The 19,154-nt window shown below is 34.8% G+C and overlaps 1 protein-coding gene across 1 annotated transcript in view; it reads right to left on the bottom strand.

Annotated features, from left to right (window-relative positions):
- SVEP1 (sushi, von Willebrand factor type A, EGF and pentraxin domain containing 1) overlaps positions 1-19,154 on the bottom strand; it is a 340,179-nt gene that overhangs the window by 85,333 nt on the left and 235,692 nt on the right. The window contains exons 31-36 of the mRNA XM_031944100.1: positions 18,294-18,467; positions 16,913-17,032; positions 16,411-16,587; positions 15,673-15,757; positions 15,173-15,364; positions 13,810-13,977 (exon numbers count right to left, since the gene is read on the bottom strand). Of these exons, the coding sequence (XP_031799960.1) occupies positions 13,810-13,977; positions 15,173-15,364; positions 15,673-15,757; positions 16,411-16,587; positions 16,913-17,032; positions 18,294-18,467 (916 nt within the window). The remainder of the gene's footprint in view (positions 1-13,809; positions 13,978-15,172; positions 15,365-15,672; positions 15,758-16,410; positions 16,588-16,912; positions 17,033-18,293; positions 18,468-19,154) is intronic.

Below are 19,154 nucleotides of genomic sequence, written 5' to 3' on the forward strand. Positions count from 1 at the left end.
ATCATAGTACTGCCATAATAGGGGCTTTTGTTGAATTAAATCAAATGGGCTTATGACTTTGGGCAAATAAATTAACATCTGAGCTTTTCATTTAAAAAGTCATAATGAAACCTGCATTTCTACCTTATGAAACTGTCGCAAAGATCAAATGAGAAAATGTGTTATGAAATTCTGTAAAGCACCATAGAAATGTAAATTATCATTATTAATACTAATAATAAATGATTAACTTGAACAAAATAGAAAGCTTTGAAATATAAATAGCCACATAAATGTAAATTAATATTATTACTACTAATAGTAATTGGTAAAATTTAGAATATTAGAGAAGACTTTGAAGTATTAAAAAGTATTATACAAATTTAAGTTATTACTAACATTCCTAGTAATATATGTTCAAGTTTATAAATTATACTTTTTTCTCTTCCACAGTGACATAAAATACAAATGCTATACAAAATTAATACAACATGATAAACAATAATAGCTTAAAAATTGTATCAATAGTTTATTTTTCTGAAAGAAAATATGGTTCCCTACTTTGATCCTTTTCAAATATGCAAATTTTTAATTGTTGGATAATAATAACTAGTCTTTGATCACTGTTATGTATTCAGTGAAGTAATAAGGTAATTTCATTGTATCTACTCTTTTAAAGAAGACAGCTGTTTAAACATACATCACACTGCTCTTTTAAATTCTGCCCATGAAAAGAAGGTATCTAATAAATAACCCAGTAGGCAGGTCTTTGATGATTCATTCCAGTTCAATTCTCAATTGAATTAATGAAAATTGCAATTTTCTATTAGATTTTCAAAATATTATGGAGGGGCAGCTAAATGGCACAGTGAATAGAGCACTGGCCCTGAAGTCAGGAGGACCTGAATTCAAATCTAGTCTCAGACACTTAACACCTCCTAATTGTGTGACCCTGGGCAAGTCACTTAACCCCAATTGCCTCAGCAAAAAAAAAAAAAAAAAATATGGAGTAAAATTCTAGAAACATATAAAATATGAATCAGATCATTTTATGTATCCTTGTATAATATCTTTGTTTTTTTTGTTTTTTCCTCAGATCTAAATCCTAATCCATGCAACTTTATATAATATATAATATATATAATATATGCAACTTTAAAAATATTTCATAGACCACAAAAGTACAAAATCAGTAAAATATCCTAACACTTTAGATTTTGTATTATTTAAAATTATTCTTATTTAATGAAAGACTGTGTGTCATAGCACTCAGGGAGAAGAGTTGTTCATAGTTCCCTATGTTAATGAAGTCACACATCTAGTCCAATTTCCTTATTTAAAGAAATTAATACTTAGATCATACATCATCTATCTCAGAATTTCAAACACGTAAGTGTTTTATAAAAAGAATGGTACAACCTATCAAAAATACCCACTTCTTTAATTCATCATAATACTATTTTTAATATATTAAAATTCTACAGATCCTTCGCCAGAGACAAGTCATTCCTCTAACTATTCTGATTCATTATTCTTCTTAAAAAATAAAAATAAACCTCTTTTATTTATCATAATGTATTTTGCCCTGTTTATGTGTGAATCGTTTCACCCAGTGTTAAAAAATTATGCCATATTTTGATTTCTTATATCAAAAGAAAACACTGTGGTAATGCCTTATAGCATGAAGGAGAATTTGGATTACTAATGTCACTAGCATCTATCTAAAACTCTGACTGGAAAAGCTTCAAAGATTGGCTAGTGAAAAGATACTCATTACCATAAAGTTGTCCCACCAATGGGGTACATTTTACGGGCAAAGTAATTTATGAAATTGTCTAATAAGGGAAGGAGGGATTGTGGTGTGCATTTATGGAACACCTATGACAGTGAAATTGTGACTCTTTGTTAAAGAGCTGAAGTACATTTTAGATCAGAAAATGGAGAGTATAATTATGTGGAAACCACAAGGGAAATATTTTGTGGGCATGATATTAGAGAGAACTTGCTTCTCATTTCCCCCTTTTCATGGATCTGAAAAAAAATAATTCCTTCTGGTCAAGGTTAGCAACATACATAATAATCTTGTAATGGCCATAATATTCTGTGTTGCTTGGAAAAGGATTACTTGAAAAGTAATTACATTTCAAACTCACATCAAGACACTGGTGTGATGGTGATTTTTAAAGAAAATTATAACAACCAAGTTTTTAATCATATATTTTTTTTATGCATCTGTCCTCTCTACACATATAATGTTCTTCCCTTTACCCCATACAGTGAAAAGTATGGAGAAATAATTTATATTTCTGATCATAATGTCAATATTATTGACCATTTAAAATTTACTTTGTCAGTTAATCTTTGACCTAAAGATATTTAATCTAGAATGTTTTAAAAATGATGATCCATCCATTAAACTTATTTTGACACAACACTGACGTCGCCCAGTGAGATTTTTGAAGATAAGGAGATTAAGATAGTACTTAATTCAGGGATTCCCAATCTTTTCTTGAGAATCTATTTTTAACATTAAAAAACTCATGGTCCCTCAATATGATAGTAGTTATACTGTTAGCATCTATATTAAACATCCATGAGGCCAAAGGAAGCTATTATGACTTTAATAACACTTTTAAATAAATTTATGTTTTATGAATCCCATTTATCTTTAAATATATATATATGCACGTGTATATACAGACATATACACACACGTGGGACACAGAGAGTATCATAAAAAGTCTTCTTGCAATTTAAAATTTCAGTTATTTAGAACTACATGAAGACTTTGGAGACATTCTGTGTGTGTGTGGTTTTTTTCTTGGGGGGGAAATTGTATTAAATATGTGCAAGATATATTTATAGTGAATACACTCTATAGCAAGCATATTTGCTTTTTATCATACCAAATTACATGATAGAATTTGTTAGAACTAAATCAGTGTTTATACTTAAATATTATGTATATTTTGCATATGATTTCATAAATCTCTTGTAAGAACTTTGTAGTCCCACTCCTTTGTAGACCCAGTCCTGGGTCTGGGGCCAGCCACTTAAGGCAAACCTCTGAGATTCTATGGCAAATCAACTCTTAATTTTTGTTTATTTTTTGAATCCTAAGTATCTAAAAGTACTCCACTTATTTTGCCTTTTCCTTTAATTACATATGAGTGAATAGTAGATAGCAGATATGACTACTTTTTGAGGAGAAATATTCCCCCCATGAAAAGGGGGAAATGCCTCCTATCTCATGGCAATTATTGTATTCATATATATCTACAAATAATTCACTTCCTCTAAAAAAACTTGAATCTTAAAAAATAAAAATCTCAAGAGGAGATTTTGGGCTCAGTAATCAGATATATTCATTTTAGGATGTTAGGATACCATTGCCCATGGTATCCATTGTGTCAGAGGATTATTTAAAAAGCACATATTTCTACTGACTACTAAACAAATTACTTCATTGTAGACACACACACACACACACACACACACACACGTATGTATGTATATATACATTGGTCTGAGATGACCTCTTCATATTTTTTAAGTTCCAGGGATCTACCTAGCTAGGTAACAGTAACTCCATCTAAATGGAAATAATCTGAATAATCACATAAAATGAGAAAAAAGCCTTAAGAAATCTCTTGTCATTAGAACTTGTTTTGAGTCGTTGGCTTCTCTTTCATTAATTATTTATTATATTATTATACTCACACACATATTATCTTATTATATGTATAATTATTATTTATGCCATTAATTACTTATAAAGGCAGAAATTGGTATCTTGCCACAATGAACAAAAAGGTGGGTTTAATACAAATATTTGGATTTAGATTCTGGTTCTGGTGAAATCTAAGTAAGTAAATAATGATGTAAAGAACTCTTTAAGCTCATATGTTGCATTAATGCAAGAAGATTCTACCCTGGTAGCTCTCCACATTAAAGAAATATCAGTCTGCATCAAAACAGCAATAAAAAAAAAATACAAATAGTAGTAGCAACAACAAATCCTAGAACTATGTCTCCCTTAGTGCACAAAGTGTAGTTTAGCTACCATTTTTTTTTTTTTTTTTGGCTAAGACAATTGGGGTTAAGTGACTTGCCCAGAGTCACACAGCTAGGAAGTGTTAAGAGTCTGAGGCCAGATTTGAACTCAGGTCCTCCTGACTTCAGGGCTGGTGCTCTATTCACTGTGCCATCTAGCTGCTCCTAGCCATACCATTTAAAAAAAAAGAAATCCTTAAGAACAAATAAATAAATAAAATAAAAAGAAAATCTTTTGTGGCTCTAAAATCATACATCAATCAATCTATTGAACATTACTTGACATTACTTCACAAGCTATGCCAGCTTTCTTATCAAATAATTGCATTCCTGATTTTCTCTCTTTGTTGTCAAATCATTTCAGGCATACCTTACTGAAATTTGGGATTTTCTTGGCAAAGATACTGGAGTGGTTTGACATTTCCTTCTCTAGCTCATTTTACAAGTGAGGAAATGGAAGCACACAAGGTTAAGTGACTTACTCATGATCATACAACTGATACATATCTGAGGCTAGATTTGTATTCAGGTCTTCCTTACTCAAGATCTGGTACTCTATCCACTGTGAGACCTAGTCACCCTAGCTTTCTTTTACATAATGTCTTATATGAGAAATAAAGATTTGCTAATTTCTTCATTAATCTTTGTTATGCTCTGATATTACATCACAATAAGAAAAGAAGAACAATTAAAGTTATTTGAAGTGCTCAAAGACTACTTATCAGCTTAAGATTAAAAAAGTATGAATTATATTTTGGCCAAGATAGAAAATCTTGATATAGATTCTGGGTTTTAAATATTACTTCGGATAGGGCAAAACTCAGAGTAAACAAGAGCAAAAAACCTTAAATATGGTGTCCAAAAATATGGCTAAATTCCAGAAACCTTTTTTTTTTTTTTTTTAAATAAGAAAGGTTTGTTTAAATTCATTGGCACAACAATTATTTCAGCTATATGTATGGCCTCCTGCTAAAGCAATGAGAAAGGAAGGGAACTTCTTTAATGATGTTGATGAGATATTATGATCTTTCAGCAGCAATGAGCAAAAGGATCAGTGGGAATTCTTGTCAAGCCCATGCCTGGGCAGAAGCAGACTAGACTTCTTAGAAACCACACCAATCTGTCTCTTAAACTTGTACAAATTTGCTCCCTCACATCTGGTACCTATGGTGCATTGTTCCTGCCTTCATTAACAATACAAAATTTCTGTATTAGAAATTGTAGAATAATAGATTTAGAACTCGAGGCAATGTAGTTAGAGAATTTCATCATGAATTGACTAGATTCCAGGTCTGCCAGGGTCTCACATATGACAGCAGATGACTGTAATCAACATGTTTGTTTCCAGTCATCTAGAGTCTTAATGTTCTATTCTTTTGTAAAGTTGGATCATCAGAAAGTAAAGTACCAGTGGCTAATTACTTCAATTTCCTACAGGAATGTCTTTATTGCATTATGATTTAACGTAATGTCTTTTGCTTTTATGGAGGGTGTGGTACCATATACAGACTTTAAAATGGAAGGCAGAGTTCTTGATATTTCCCCAGAACTTCTTTGTTACATATCATTTCTGTTTGCTGCCAACTGGCTCACTGGTACCATCTGCTGGGTTTAGGCTGCCACCTCCTTTTGTCTATTTCCTGATTTTCTACTTTTCTTTCTGTTTAGGTTAATGAATACAGCTTCATATTCCCTAGAAGTAATATAGCATCATCTTGAATAATATTTTAAAAGAATTGCTATAAATACTGTAGGGAAAGAATCCAAATGTGGAGAATTGTGAGACACTAATAAAGAGGAAGTAATTGTAAGTTTTTGTAAGTAATTGTAAGTAAGATTGTAAGTTACAAAGCAGTAAGGGACATTGAAAAGAGTGCTGGATTTGGTGTTATAAAAGCCCTATGTTTGAATCCTAGATTTACCATCTACTCTCCTAGGCATATTATTTCAGTTCTCCAGGCTTTAGTTTTCTTAATTTGCTAAACAAGAGGATAGAGGAGATGATTTCTGGGATCCTTTCCAGTTCTAAATTTATATTCCAATTGTTGAGGTTGAGAAGGGAGACTCCAAAAGTGTTGTGCCACAGTTCCCTAATTGTCCTGCCTCAGTTTCCCTTAATTGCTCTGCCTCAATCCCTGTGGTTGTAATATCATCCTTCCCTCTTAATCATTAGAACTGATATAATTTAGGGCTGGCTATGCTAAGATTATAAACTGTAAATGTTTAACCAGATAAGGAGAAAAACCTTCTATCTTAGACATCATGACCCCAGACCTTCCCTACTTATCACAATGTCTGGTGCCCCCTCTCCTCCATTCTGTCATTGTTCTTCTTGATCCCAATTTATCAGAATGTCTGGTATCTCCCCCCCACCCTGTCAAAATTGGATTGATAGTCCATTTGTGCTCTCAGTCCTCTGACTCCACCCCTACCTCAGTCTACCCCCATATCTTAGAGCCACATATATATATGTATTTCATAGGAACCTCACATTTTCTTCTGGATGCTTTGAGACATCAGCCCTGGGGACAACATGCCCCCAGCACAATCTCTCCCTCTCAAATAAATATTAAAAACTCTCTAATCTCCATCTTGCTTCAGTTTCTCAGTCATTACAAAAGTCCCAGACTAGTGTCGTTAGGTGTCTCAAAGAATTTGCAAGCTTGAATCCATCTCCTAGTCAAGGGACAAAGTTTATTAAAAGCAATGTGATGTCATTACTGAGCGGACTGAATTCTAAGCAAATTCAGCAAAGAGATTGAAGCAAGGAGATTCACTTATACAGCTTTCAATCAATATGTTAATTCTGTGACATGTTGGTAAAGGCTAGGAAGTAATCTCCAGATGAATTAAGGATAGTCTTCAGATAGATTGGGTGTGCTCAGTTTCCTGAGGCAGATTGCAAAGCCTGAAGACCAAGGACTCATTAGAACAGAAGCCCCAAGGTCAGGGAACCTCAAAATCATATTACATCACAATGAACCTATGATTTTCAGTATTATTTTTGATTCTCCATCTTTCCTGCATGAAAGAAGCCACCTCGTTTCTTGAAGTTAGAATATATTATTCTAGGAGTTTGAGGTCAACAATCATCTTATTTACCACTTTTACTTTACTTGGATACTTGTTAAATATTATATAAAATAGGACATCTAGTAGAAAAATTTAACTTGGAAGCTATCTCAAACCAGCTACAGATAGGAAATAAATATGTAATGAAATAAAAACTTATTAGTAATCAAGGGCAACTCATATTACATTGTTCTATTAAGGAAGCATTCTAGTGGAAAAAACATAGCCCTCTAAAGATGGCTGACCTAATTTTTTGGAGTTCTTAATATTCCCTGAGGACAGATTTAAGGGACTCTGCTGTCTAGTTTAGGACTCAACTGGAAGTTTCATTCATTTTCTCAAATACTTGTTAAAGTGTTTCCTATGTGCTGGGCACTATAGCAGATATTAGGCATACACAAATACTCTAAATTGTTATGATTATATTGAAGAAGGGACCCCAAAACTCTAAAAATCCTTGAAAGAGAAAATCTCCTTCAACTCTGCCTCAGTGAGGGACCCTGCCCGAGGGAAACAAGACAAAGAGTTTCATTCTGTTATCTAGGTGGGAATGGTTCAGTCCTGAGCAAAAGAATTCCAACCCTATTTAATTTAAGATCTTCTATTCTATTCAAATTCCAGTTCAAGCTGAAACCCAGCTTATAGATGAGTCAACTTGGGACTCCATCCACTAACTCCCACTGGATCTGACCTGTTAGGGATGTCCCAGCCCCCATCAAGACACTCAATATAACAGCTTTCTTCAAGGAAGGTTTTTTGCAGATGGACCTTGGTAGCTCTCTTTGCTGCCAGGACCTTCTGTGCACTGAGAATTGGTATTCTCAGTGCAAAACTCCATTTTCCAATAGATCTGCCACTATAGAAGCCAGTCTCTTGGTAATTTCTATCCAACTATCTTGGTGATTTCTATCCAACAATAAACTTTCATTTTTCAACTAATAATTTGGGATTGAGTGAATTCTTTCACTCCTAAAACCTGCAGCTGATTTAAAGGGGATTCTTAAAAACTCTCTTATAGTCACTAATCTAGACCACTTAAACAGAGAAATGGACAAAAGACTGGCCCCCTCATCCCTGGGTCAAGGGGCCTCTGGCTTATAGGAAAATGTTGCTTAAAGTAAATTAAGGGAAGTGTTATGTTCAGACAGAATGCTTTTCTAACAATGTCAGACACCCTGTAAGCTCCCCAGCATCCCCCTTCTCCAGAGAGAAGTTGAGTCACTGTTGTAACCACAAGGCAGAACAAGAATTGCTTATAAGCCTGTCTCTATTTGGGTTCGAGGAAGATCTCTACTGAGAGTCCATCCCGGCCATCCTGGCTGGTAAATAAATAATAAATGATTTCTAAATTACAAACACCTTGGTTGTCCTGAATTTTATTTCCTGGGCTATTTCATTTGGAGGTTCCCACCAAGATAAGCCTTTGGGTCTGATGGCCAGTCCCTCTCCTTGGAGGGCGAAAGAGGTTATGGATCCTGGGGGTGGCCACCAAGAGATGTTCCTCGGTCCCAGTTTCCAATAATCTCTTTCTGTGGACCAAGAGAATGAGATCCAAATTTTTGAATTCGGTTCAAAATTGGCACAGAGCATCCTAAAAGCCAGTTCTGTTAATAAGATTTTGAGGGGCCCCTGCAGCTGCCTAACTATCCTGCAGCCATCTGTCTGGTCTGGTGAGTACTCCTGTATCTGTAGCAAGTGGGATAAGCTGGACGCAGCGCTAAAACCTCCTTGCTGACCTCCACAGGATGCTGTGTGTTGGTCCTGGGTGTCTAAATCTGGACACATCTAGTCTGATCTGATTCTGAGCGCCTTTTTGGGGCACTATTCTAGTTGTATGTGTTTTGTGTGATTTCTCTGTTTTGTTAATTTAAGAGCTCTGTTAAGTTTTAAGAACAATGATTATGAAATTTGGGAATTGGCTATTTGAAAATTTGTTTGTGATTTTAAACTTTTTAACCCAGGGGTCCTCAAACTTTTTAAATAAGGGGCCAGTTCACTGTCCCTCAGACTGTTAGAGGGCCAGACTATAGTAAAAACAAAAACTTTGTTTTGTGGGCCTTTCAATAAAGAAACTTCATAGCCCTGGGTGAGGGAGATAAACATCCTCAGCTGCTGCATCTGGCCCGAGGCTGTAGTTTGAGGACTCTTGTACCCATTGTACTAATTTGTAAATAAATGGAACTTGGCCATTTTAAACTGACAGGAGAGTTTTGCCCTTAAAGCAGTTTTCTGAGCCTGCTAGAGTAGAGGGCAATAAAACCTTATCTGATTGAAACTCAGGAAGAAAAAAAAATTGATTCGGAACTTTGGGATAATTCTGAAAATTGTGAGAAATAATTTTGTTATTACCTTTGCATGCTAGATATGTTTATTCTGAGGATAAGATCTTGGAATTTGTTTGAATATTGATACATTTATTGCAAAAAAAAAAAAAAAGGCAGCCTGATTTAGTTAAAGAGGAAGGGAAAGAGCAATACAATTCAAGCTCTGCCTTGACAGATAAGAGAGATGCTAATTGTGGTCAGACACTCAGGCAGGAAAATAAAAGAAGTTTGATTTGATTCAGTTTATTTGTTAACATTGTAAGTTATGTTTTATGGACTTATCTAGCTATTCACTATATTGTGAATCTTAAAAGTTTTGAAGAGAACTGGAAAGAAGAATGCAGGTGATTTATGAAAGATTGGTTTGTAGGAACAATTAAAGGTTTGCATGATTTTAGGAAGTAAGAGAAAGGTTTTTGGCAGCAGGAAGAAGAGGTGAGGGAGAGAGAAATGGGAAGAGTATCCTTTGTCTTCAGAGGTAAAAATTCAAATCATTCCCCCCCCCACTGTTTCCTGCTACTTTAGCAGTGGAGCATCTAGTTAGGAAAGTTGTTAGAGATTGTTTAAGTATGTAGCATGAAAGAAGGAAAAAGTTGGGAATCTGGTAGACTTGGAAAGACACTGATGGATTACATCTTGAGAAGGATTTCCGTGTAAGAAATTGAGTGGGGAACCTGAGGAAATTTTTGTCCAGGAGTACAGGAGTGGGGGAAGGGTGGCCACATGGAATCCTCTCTTTCCCTCACACCGCTAAGTGTGTTCCTGCTGTTTTTCTTTTTAATCAAGTTACTACCAGTGCAGCAAACTGATTTAAAGGGACAGGCTTACTTTTAGATTAATTGACTAAATATTTGTTTCTTGATACATAATAGTTTTCTTGTTTGAGGAATATAGTCATAAATGTGACCCATACTTTGGTAGGATTATTTCTAAAAGTTTAAAGAATCTTTCAGATTCTCTTATGTGGTATTTAGACATTCTGTATAAGTTTTAAATTGAGTGTATTGGGTCATCCTGAGGTTATTTAAAGGGCCTCTGAAAATAATAGTTTTTCTTTGTCCTTTTGAAAATGTTTCTGTTATGGACAGTATGCAATTTGGGATATTTTTGTATGTATTGGGTATTTTAAAAGCAAACTGTTTTGTATGTATAATGTGCACTTATGAAACATCTACTTGGATAATTAAGTTGTGAACTTATTGGGATAAATTTCTTATTGTTATCACTATAAGGTTATAGTAAATATTTGTTTAGGATTTACCAGAAATTTGATTAATGGAATCTGTTATTGGAGGTAAAATTTCTTGGGCTTATAGCAAATTAGTTGATGCTTTATGGGAGTTTTAAAGCTCCACTCTGACAGTTAGTGGGACAATTTATTGGAATAAAACTGGGTTAAAGTTATTATATCTTGTATGTGCTGAAGGTTGAGTTTTGACTGCTTATGTTAAGCTGTAGTTAAATTCTTGCAAATTTTCCTCCCAAAATGATTTCTATGGTCAGAGCAATGGTCAATAGGATTGTTAATGTAATTCAATTATGTCATACCTTGCTGTTTTCAGTCTGATTATATGTAATCATTGTATCCTAAATGCTTAGGCAAGTAAGTATTTAGCCTGGACATCTGTATGTTATTAGGTATTTGTGTTTTTTTTTTTTTTTTTCTTAAGGTTTCTAATTGATAAGAGGACAATTAATAGTGGTCTGTGAGACCTAACTGCTATTAAGACTTGAGACTACAGCTGGTGCCTGTCCTGTAAAGCAGTCATCTCTTCACATAGGTAGCTGCTGGCTCTTCACATTTTGCAGCAGTCTTGTGGACCAGTCTTCTTATCTCAGACTGTTCTAATCTTTATTTGTTGGATTTGTGTCAAATCATGGATATTGACTTACTTCTGGGACGTTGACCAGCTTTGATTGTCAACACAGCACATCCACCCTCTGCATGGAATGAGAGCCTCTGACCATTTCTCAGCCTGCAGCAGTTTTTAAATGAAACCATGGACCCTCCTTCTAGTGAACTTTGGACTGATATGGAGGGGGAGAATGGTTGATGAATGACTGTTAACTCTAGCCTGGGTCGTCTATTACTGTGTGTTTAAGATTTGGGATGGGATTTGTTAAAACTGTATAGCTATTAATGTTATGTTTGAGGGATTTTTAGGAAATGCTACTGTATTAGTCTGTTAGGTATAGGAATTTTGATACACTCTTGGGATTTATATGTGGAATGGTCATTTGATAATTCCTTTCCGTGAGGGGAAAAAAAAAGGGGGAGGAAGAGATAGAACACTGGAAAAACTGGTATATTTTTCTAAAAATACCTGAAAGAATAGGAACCCCTTATTCTGTCAGAATTGCTCTGGTGGACTCAGTTCTTGGAATTTTTTTTTTTTTAAGAAACAACCAGAAATCAGACACTGTCTTGGGACTGGCAGTCTCTCTGATCTGTTTTTCCAGTCCTGTAATTCCAGTTCCTTAATAAGTATTTCAGCAATCTCAAAGGACCTTGTAGTTTGATATTAGGCATCTAAAAGTTTGGGGTTTGCCTGCCTTGATGGTCCAACTGTGCATAATCTGCTCTGCAATCTGATCCTTTCTGTAGCCCTGTCTGTTCCCCCTAGTGAAGCTACTCTAAGCCTCACCCTTCTCCCCTGGAGAGAGTTGCCACTCTGAATGGGCCTTGAGCCCTTGAGCCTTGCTGCTCTGTAAGCAGAGACTGAGTTAAGTGCATGAATGACTCCAGACCACCTAACTCACAGTGAACTGTCCATTTCAAATTGGATTCTCTGCTGAGATGGTGCCCCAATTGCAGAGGCTCTGACATGCTTGCAATAGGGAGCCTTTGTCCTGTTGTTAATTCTGGGGTTATCTGGGAGAGACTTGTCCTTGTATTTTTTTCTTTTCTAGTTTTATTTTGGAGAGTGTGGGATGTTGTGCCACAGTCCTCTTTAATTGTCCTGCCTCAGTTTCCCTAACTGATTCTGCCTCAGTTTCCCTAACTGATTCTGCCTCAGTTTCCCTAACTGATTCTGCCTCAGTTTCCTTAACTGTTCTGCCTCAATCCCCATTGCAAAACCCCTCTCTGGTTCATTGAAGACTGAGGGTCACTTGCTCTAAGGTTATAAATTGTTAATGTGAGACTCAAGATAAGGGGGAGTTCAAACTTCCTGGTTCCTATCAGAATGTCCAGTGTCTCCTACCATGCTGTCAGAACCAGATTGCTGTTCCCACTCTCAATGTTCTGCCCCTGCCCCTGCCTTGGTCTAACTCACATTCACCACTGGATACTTTGAAAATGGAGTCTTGTCCAGTCAACCAAACTCTCCATGAATGTTGGGAGCTCTCTGATCTTTATCTTGCCTCAGTTTCTCCAGCCTTACATTTGCCTTCTTAGCTCTCAGGTTGATGCAGACTCTAGAGAGTCACATCACACATTTAGGAAAAACCAGTGGACTCCCTCGTGGAGGTTGTAAAGTCAGTTGGGGGTCATTAGGGAAACACTGCCTCCTTGCATAAGTTGTAAGGCTTCAATGTCCTGGTATCAGTCACTTTAATCGCAGGTGCAGTCCTCTTGTTCTTTCTCCTCCTCCTCATAGCTCCCTGCATAATTGTTTCCCATTGGCCTCAGATGAGTCCAACTATGAACATAAAAAGGGGAGAGTGAAATGGACAAAAGACTGGGCCCCCTCATCCCTGGGTCAAGGGACCTTGGGCTTATAAGAAAATGATGCTTAAATTAAATTAAGGGAAGTATTATGTTCAGACAGGATGCTTTCCTAACAATGTCAGACATCCTGTAAGCTCTCCAGCATCCCCCTTCTTGGGCGAGAAGTCGAGTCACTGTTGTAACCGCAAGGCAGAACAAGAATTGCTTATAAACCTGTCTCTATTTGGGTTCAAGGCAGATCTCTACTAAGAGTCCATCCCGGCCATCCTGGCCAGTAAATAAACAATAAATGATTTCTAAATTACAAACATCTTGGCTATCCTGAATTTTATTGCCTGGGCTATTTCAACAGCATCAATATTACTAAGAATTACATCTTCAACTAACTTTATTGTTCCCAGAAAACAAAATAAAAACATTTTCATACTTAAAAAATGTTAAGTTGGAAAATATTCTGGCAACAATTCAATAATAATCATTTTATTCCCCAGAAAACAATTTTTTTTACTTATTGGATATTATCAAAGAAAAAGGGTTTAGATTTATGAGTCTGCAAATGAAAGGGAATTTAACATGAGTTTTTGAAAGAACTGTGTCAATTCCCTTTTTACCTGTTACTGATCAGTCTTTTCCCCATGCTCAAAGAACATATTTGGTTATTGTTCAGTTTGATTTACTTTTTCTGTGTTCTGTTCTTGTGAATTTACATACCCTTCTTTGCATTTATAAGTTACAGTATTTCCAAATGTAAAATTATTCCCTTCAATGAAGGCATCTTTGATGGCTGGAGGGTCTCCACAGAAAACAAGCTCACACACAGGAGGTGCTGGATTCCAAGTTCCTGTAGCTTTACATTCTATGACTGAAGGTCCTTGTAAGCTTAAAAAAAAAAAATCATGGTATAACATTAATTATCCTTGGCATAGGGCAGATGGGATCAAAAGGAAGTAAAATAGAACAAGAGATTTTAATGTCTTCTCACCCCCACTCCCAAATTGTCTTCAGGAGAAATAGAATTGAAGGTACAACTTCTACCAAAGAATTTAAGTAAACTAGATAATGGAAGGATGACTGTATCTGGGCTTACGTGTGGTAGTGGGAAAATTTGTCTTAATAAATGAAAAATGGCAACTATAATATTTGTTCTTGAGTTTTTTATGTGCCATTCTTTTTTTTTTTTTTTTTTTTTTTTTTTTTAATTAAAGCTTTTTATTTACAAAGCATATGCATGGGTAATTTTTCCAACACTGACCCTTGCAAAACCTTTTGTTCCAAAATTTCCCCTTCTTCCCTCCATCCCTTATCCTAGCTGGCAGGTAGTTCAATACATGTTGAATATGTTGAAATACATGTTAAGCCCAATATATGTATGCATATTTATACAGTTATCTTGCTGCTTTATGTGCCATTCTTATGGGACTTGGCCTTATTTGCAGATGTTTGGGTTGACTTAAATACAAGGTATATGCTGCTCTACAACTAGAAGAATAAAAGTGATGTTGAACGCTATGATCAGATCTATTCCTGAGCTATATATCTGGGGATTGTACCAGCAATGCTTATTCTCAGTTTCTTGTCCTTAGATTTCTCTAAGCAATGGGCATTCCACATCATAAATCATCATCTTTTTATAATTTTTATTTTATTTGTGATGAATTTTTTGATAGGATTTGTTGATTTGTGCATATGTATGAATTTCTTTCCTTCCTCATACATATCAAAACTAGAAAAAGCACTGGATTTGGAGATAGAAATTTTAAGTGATAAACCCAGGCTCTGACATAATTTGTTCAACTTTGAGAAGGTCCTTAACTTCCTGAGTTTTCTTTACTCATCAGTAAAAGAAAAAATATTTGGAATAACTACTGAATTCAGTAATGATTGCAATAAGTACTGATTGCAATAATAATAACTACTACAAGCTTGTTAATCATTTTGTAAACGCTAAACTCCTACACATATGTGAGTAGTTATTAATTAGGACAATGATTTACTAATCAATTCCAGTAGTTCTGTTATGAAATATCCACAAGTAACTATGAAGGAGACTTTATAGGTATTCAGTGATTTTTACCTGTATCCACTATCACATGAATAGGTTGTAGTAGAAAGATAAGTTAATCCATTTAGTACATATTTTCCATTTAATATATCCTGTGGACTAGGGCATTTCACTAATTCACATGTGGGAGGAGAATGACTCCAAACACCATTAGCAAGACAGAACGATTCTTTTTCACCAACCAGTTTATATCCTTTATTACACCTATAGAAGAGAAAAGAAAAATCCATAGCCTTATTCTGTTCCCCTTTTCCCCTCTTTTCTCCCTTCCTCCTTCCCCCCTCCCCAATTTCAATCATTGTTGACATAATTGGTGGCCCCAAATAATATTTCACTGGTTGTATCATATGTGATTTACTAGTAGTTTAATTTTTTTAACTGAATATGAAATTCACTAAATTTTTGTTAAGCCCCTTTCTAACTCATTTTTAGAACTATACTTTCAATTACTATTTCATCAATATGTTATAAAAAATTCTTACAAATTGTTTTCATCACCATCAGACTCCTACCTGTACATCACTTTATTACCATAGGTAAAGGCTGATCCCTCAATACTACAGTTCTCTGGAACAATAGGGCTTCCACAGGAAATACCTTCCAGGAAATGGAAACAAAAAGTACTATATTTATTAATCTAGCCAAAATTATTTAAAGATAGAGATTTTAAAAAACTAAATGTATTCCTTACGTATTTGGGGGTAATAAGAAAATTTAACCATTATATTTATGTATATTTTGTAGGTACCAGGAATATACAGAAAGGTCTAAAGGAGGGCATCTAGGGAATTGGGGACATCTTCTATAAGGAATTAATGTGAGGCTATATAATAGAATGAGAAGAAATAGGTGTACTATCTATACTCAAGACAATACTCACATTAATGAGACTGAGAATTCATTGGTGTATTTGGGAATTAAAACAAATTTGCATACAGAATAATGCATTTACAAGAATACTTTACAAATTAAAAAGCACATTTTTCATAAAAACCTTGTCAGTTAAGCCAGTAATAAGAATATTCTTATTTCCATTTTACAGATAAGTAAACTGACGTACATAGAACTGAAGTGACTTAGTCAAGATTATATATCTATTAACCTGCAATGGAGGAACCCACTGAGAATAACAGTGACAGCAACAGTAACATCAAATATAAAAGATGCTGATGAACATTTAAAGTCCTAACATTATCTTTAAATCATGCCAGTATAGCACCTAGTAAACGCAAAACTTAACTAAGATATACCTTCACAGAATGGTATTTGGTGACTCCATTCTCCTGACTCCAAACATGTAATTTTGGTCACTCCTATTAGTTGATAGCCTTCTTCACAAGAGAAAGTAACTTCTCCACCAACAGTATAAATATTACCAGAAGAATGGCCATTATCTGTTTTGCCAGGATCCTTACATTTTATGGGCTCTTGAAAAAAAGAAACAGCTTGTTAAATAGATACATGCGGAAGCATGTGTGTAATGAAAAGTTATTTTGAAAATAGGGGAGAAAACCCATGGATTTGTGAGGATACTTCATGCAGTCTGAGAATCTTGAGCATGGTTATCACAATTTGACCCAACTGTGCATTCATTGATATTTAAAAATCTAAGTATAACATTTTATCTAAGTAGCCATTAGTTATAGAAAGACGATTGGAAGATAGACTAGATACACACACACATATGAGTGTTAGCCAAAAGGAGAAAGCATATAAGGATCTTTACCACTAGTGATGCAAATGCTTTACTACCTGCACATTTTTTCCCATCTCCTGTGTAGGGCGAGATGCACGTACATATATAGGACCCATTTGTATTAAGGCAGGAAGCATGCTTATCACAATCTGATCCGACTGCACATTCATCGACATCTAAAACCCAAGCACAGCATATTATCTAAATAACTATTGTTAAAATTGTGTGATTTCAATAAATTTGCAAGTGATCCTAAAGTCTGTTTTTGTTCTTTTCCTTACAAATGAAAACTGTATGTATACTCCCCCAATTCTTTTATTAATTTTTTTTCTAATTATACATAAAAATAATTAAATATTCATTTGTTACAATTTTGAGTTCCAAATTTTATTCCTCCTTCCCTTTTCTTCCCCCATTGTATTTTCCATTTCTTAATGATGATATAGATTATGTTATATATATTATATAATATAGATTATTATATCTTGTGTTTTGAAATCTAAGATTTCTATTCTCCAACAAGTATCAATAAAATTCTGAGTATATAAACAAAGCTCAATAGTTCCCACTTTCAAAGAGTTGATATTCTTGCAACATGTGCATGATATAAGTATGTCTAAAATGCATACAAAGCATATACAAGTGTGACTGGCAGTCATCCTTGGGGAAAAGTTGCATAAAGTAACCTTCAGAAAGAAGACCCTAGGGGTAGGAACCAGGAAGGATTTCTTGACAATGACTCTGGAATTGATGCTTGAAGGAAAACAGGGATTCTAAGAGGCAGATATGAGAAGGAAGTCCATTGAAGGCATATAAAATAGTGCAAAGGCAAAGAAAATCTGAAAGAGTATTGTGGGTGAAGAAAAGAAAGAACAATTTGAACTAGAATATATTGAGGGAAATGATGTAAAATAAGTTTGGAAAGGTAGCATGGAGACACTTTTAAGTCTCTCAAATAGTAGTTTATATTTGATCCTAAAAGTAATATGAAGCCACATCACTTTAGGAAAATCATTCTAGCATCAGTATGATGGACAGATGATTGAAAATTGCAAATATTTTACAATACAATATAGCAACAACTATTATGTTACTGTTTTAGAAATGGATAAGGTACAGAAATCATTAAGGATTTTCTCAATTAGATTGAGACCATATAGTATTTAGAAGATTATGTGATCATTAAAGATCACGGATTCCAACAGATATATGAAATTATTTTAAAATTGGTTGAGAGAATATGGTCTATTGAAAGAGAACTGTTGTGGGGAAAAGTGATCTGGGTTAAAATCCTTATCTTTCACTTCACCAGATTTCTCCAGGCTCCTTATCTAGATAATGAGGGTGTGGGACCAGATTACCTCTCTAATTCCTTCCACATCAAGCAAAGTATAATATTTTCAGCTTGAGTTTACATTATCAGATTCATTTTTTTACCAAGGCATGAAGGAGAAATGCCATTCCAGCTTCCATTGTCTGTACAGAACATCCTTGAATCTCCCAGCAGATAATAGCCATTGTTACATTGGTAGGTGACTGTGCTGCCTGCATAAAAGTCCTCAGCGGAATAAAAGCCATTTTCCAAAGGAGGTGGAACTCCACAGCCAATTCCTACAAAATAGCCAAGAACATAATTATACAACAAGTGAAGCCAATACAATCAAAATGAGGTTTAAGAAAATCCAAAGAATATGTCTTTTATGTAATAATACACTTCATAATAAGCACAGGTTTCACATATGTGAAACTTAAAAGAATGATCAATTTTAGATCTTAAGGCTATTGAAATATAGAAAGCAGACTAAGTGAAAATAAAACATATGGCTTAAATAACAATAATATGACATCCATATTCTCTGTTTAGGTGTTCTTTGATGAAATTTTCGGGAAATTTTATGATTCATAGAATTTTTGATGTACTCAATACAAGAATAAATAATTTAGTAAAAAGAGCACTGGTCCCCAGGTTAGGAGACTTGAATTCTAGTCCCTGGTTTCTCCAATACCTAGTTTTGTAAATCATCACATTCATGAGTCCTAACTGTATTTGTTAGTCTCCTCATCTCTCCTAGTTTCCACTACTTTCTTCTATTTTCTCCATATCCTTATGTGGCTATGGGGATCATAAAATTAGAATGGAACATTAGAGATCTCGTTTTATGGATGAGGAAGCTGAGATTTAGTAAGGAGAAATAGTTGTCCAGGGTCATAGAATTATTATCAATTTTTTCCTTGAAAAGGGCTGAGGAGATGCTTTTCTTTTTCAAGTGTTCTTAACAACATCACTGACAAAGAACT

The sequence above is a fragment of the Sarcophilus harrisii genome, chromosome 1 (assembly GCF_902635505.1).
Source record: "Sarcophilus harrisii chromosome 1, mSarHar1.11, whole genome shotgun sequence".
Classification (NCBI taxonomy): Eukaryota; Metazoa; Chordata; class Mammalia; order Dasyuromorphia; family Dasyuridae; genus Sarcophilus; species Sarcophilus harrisii.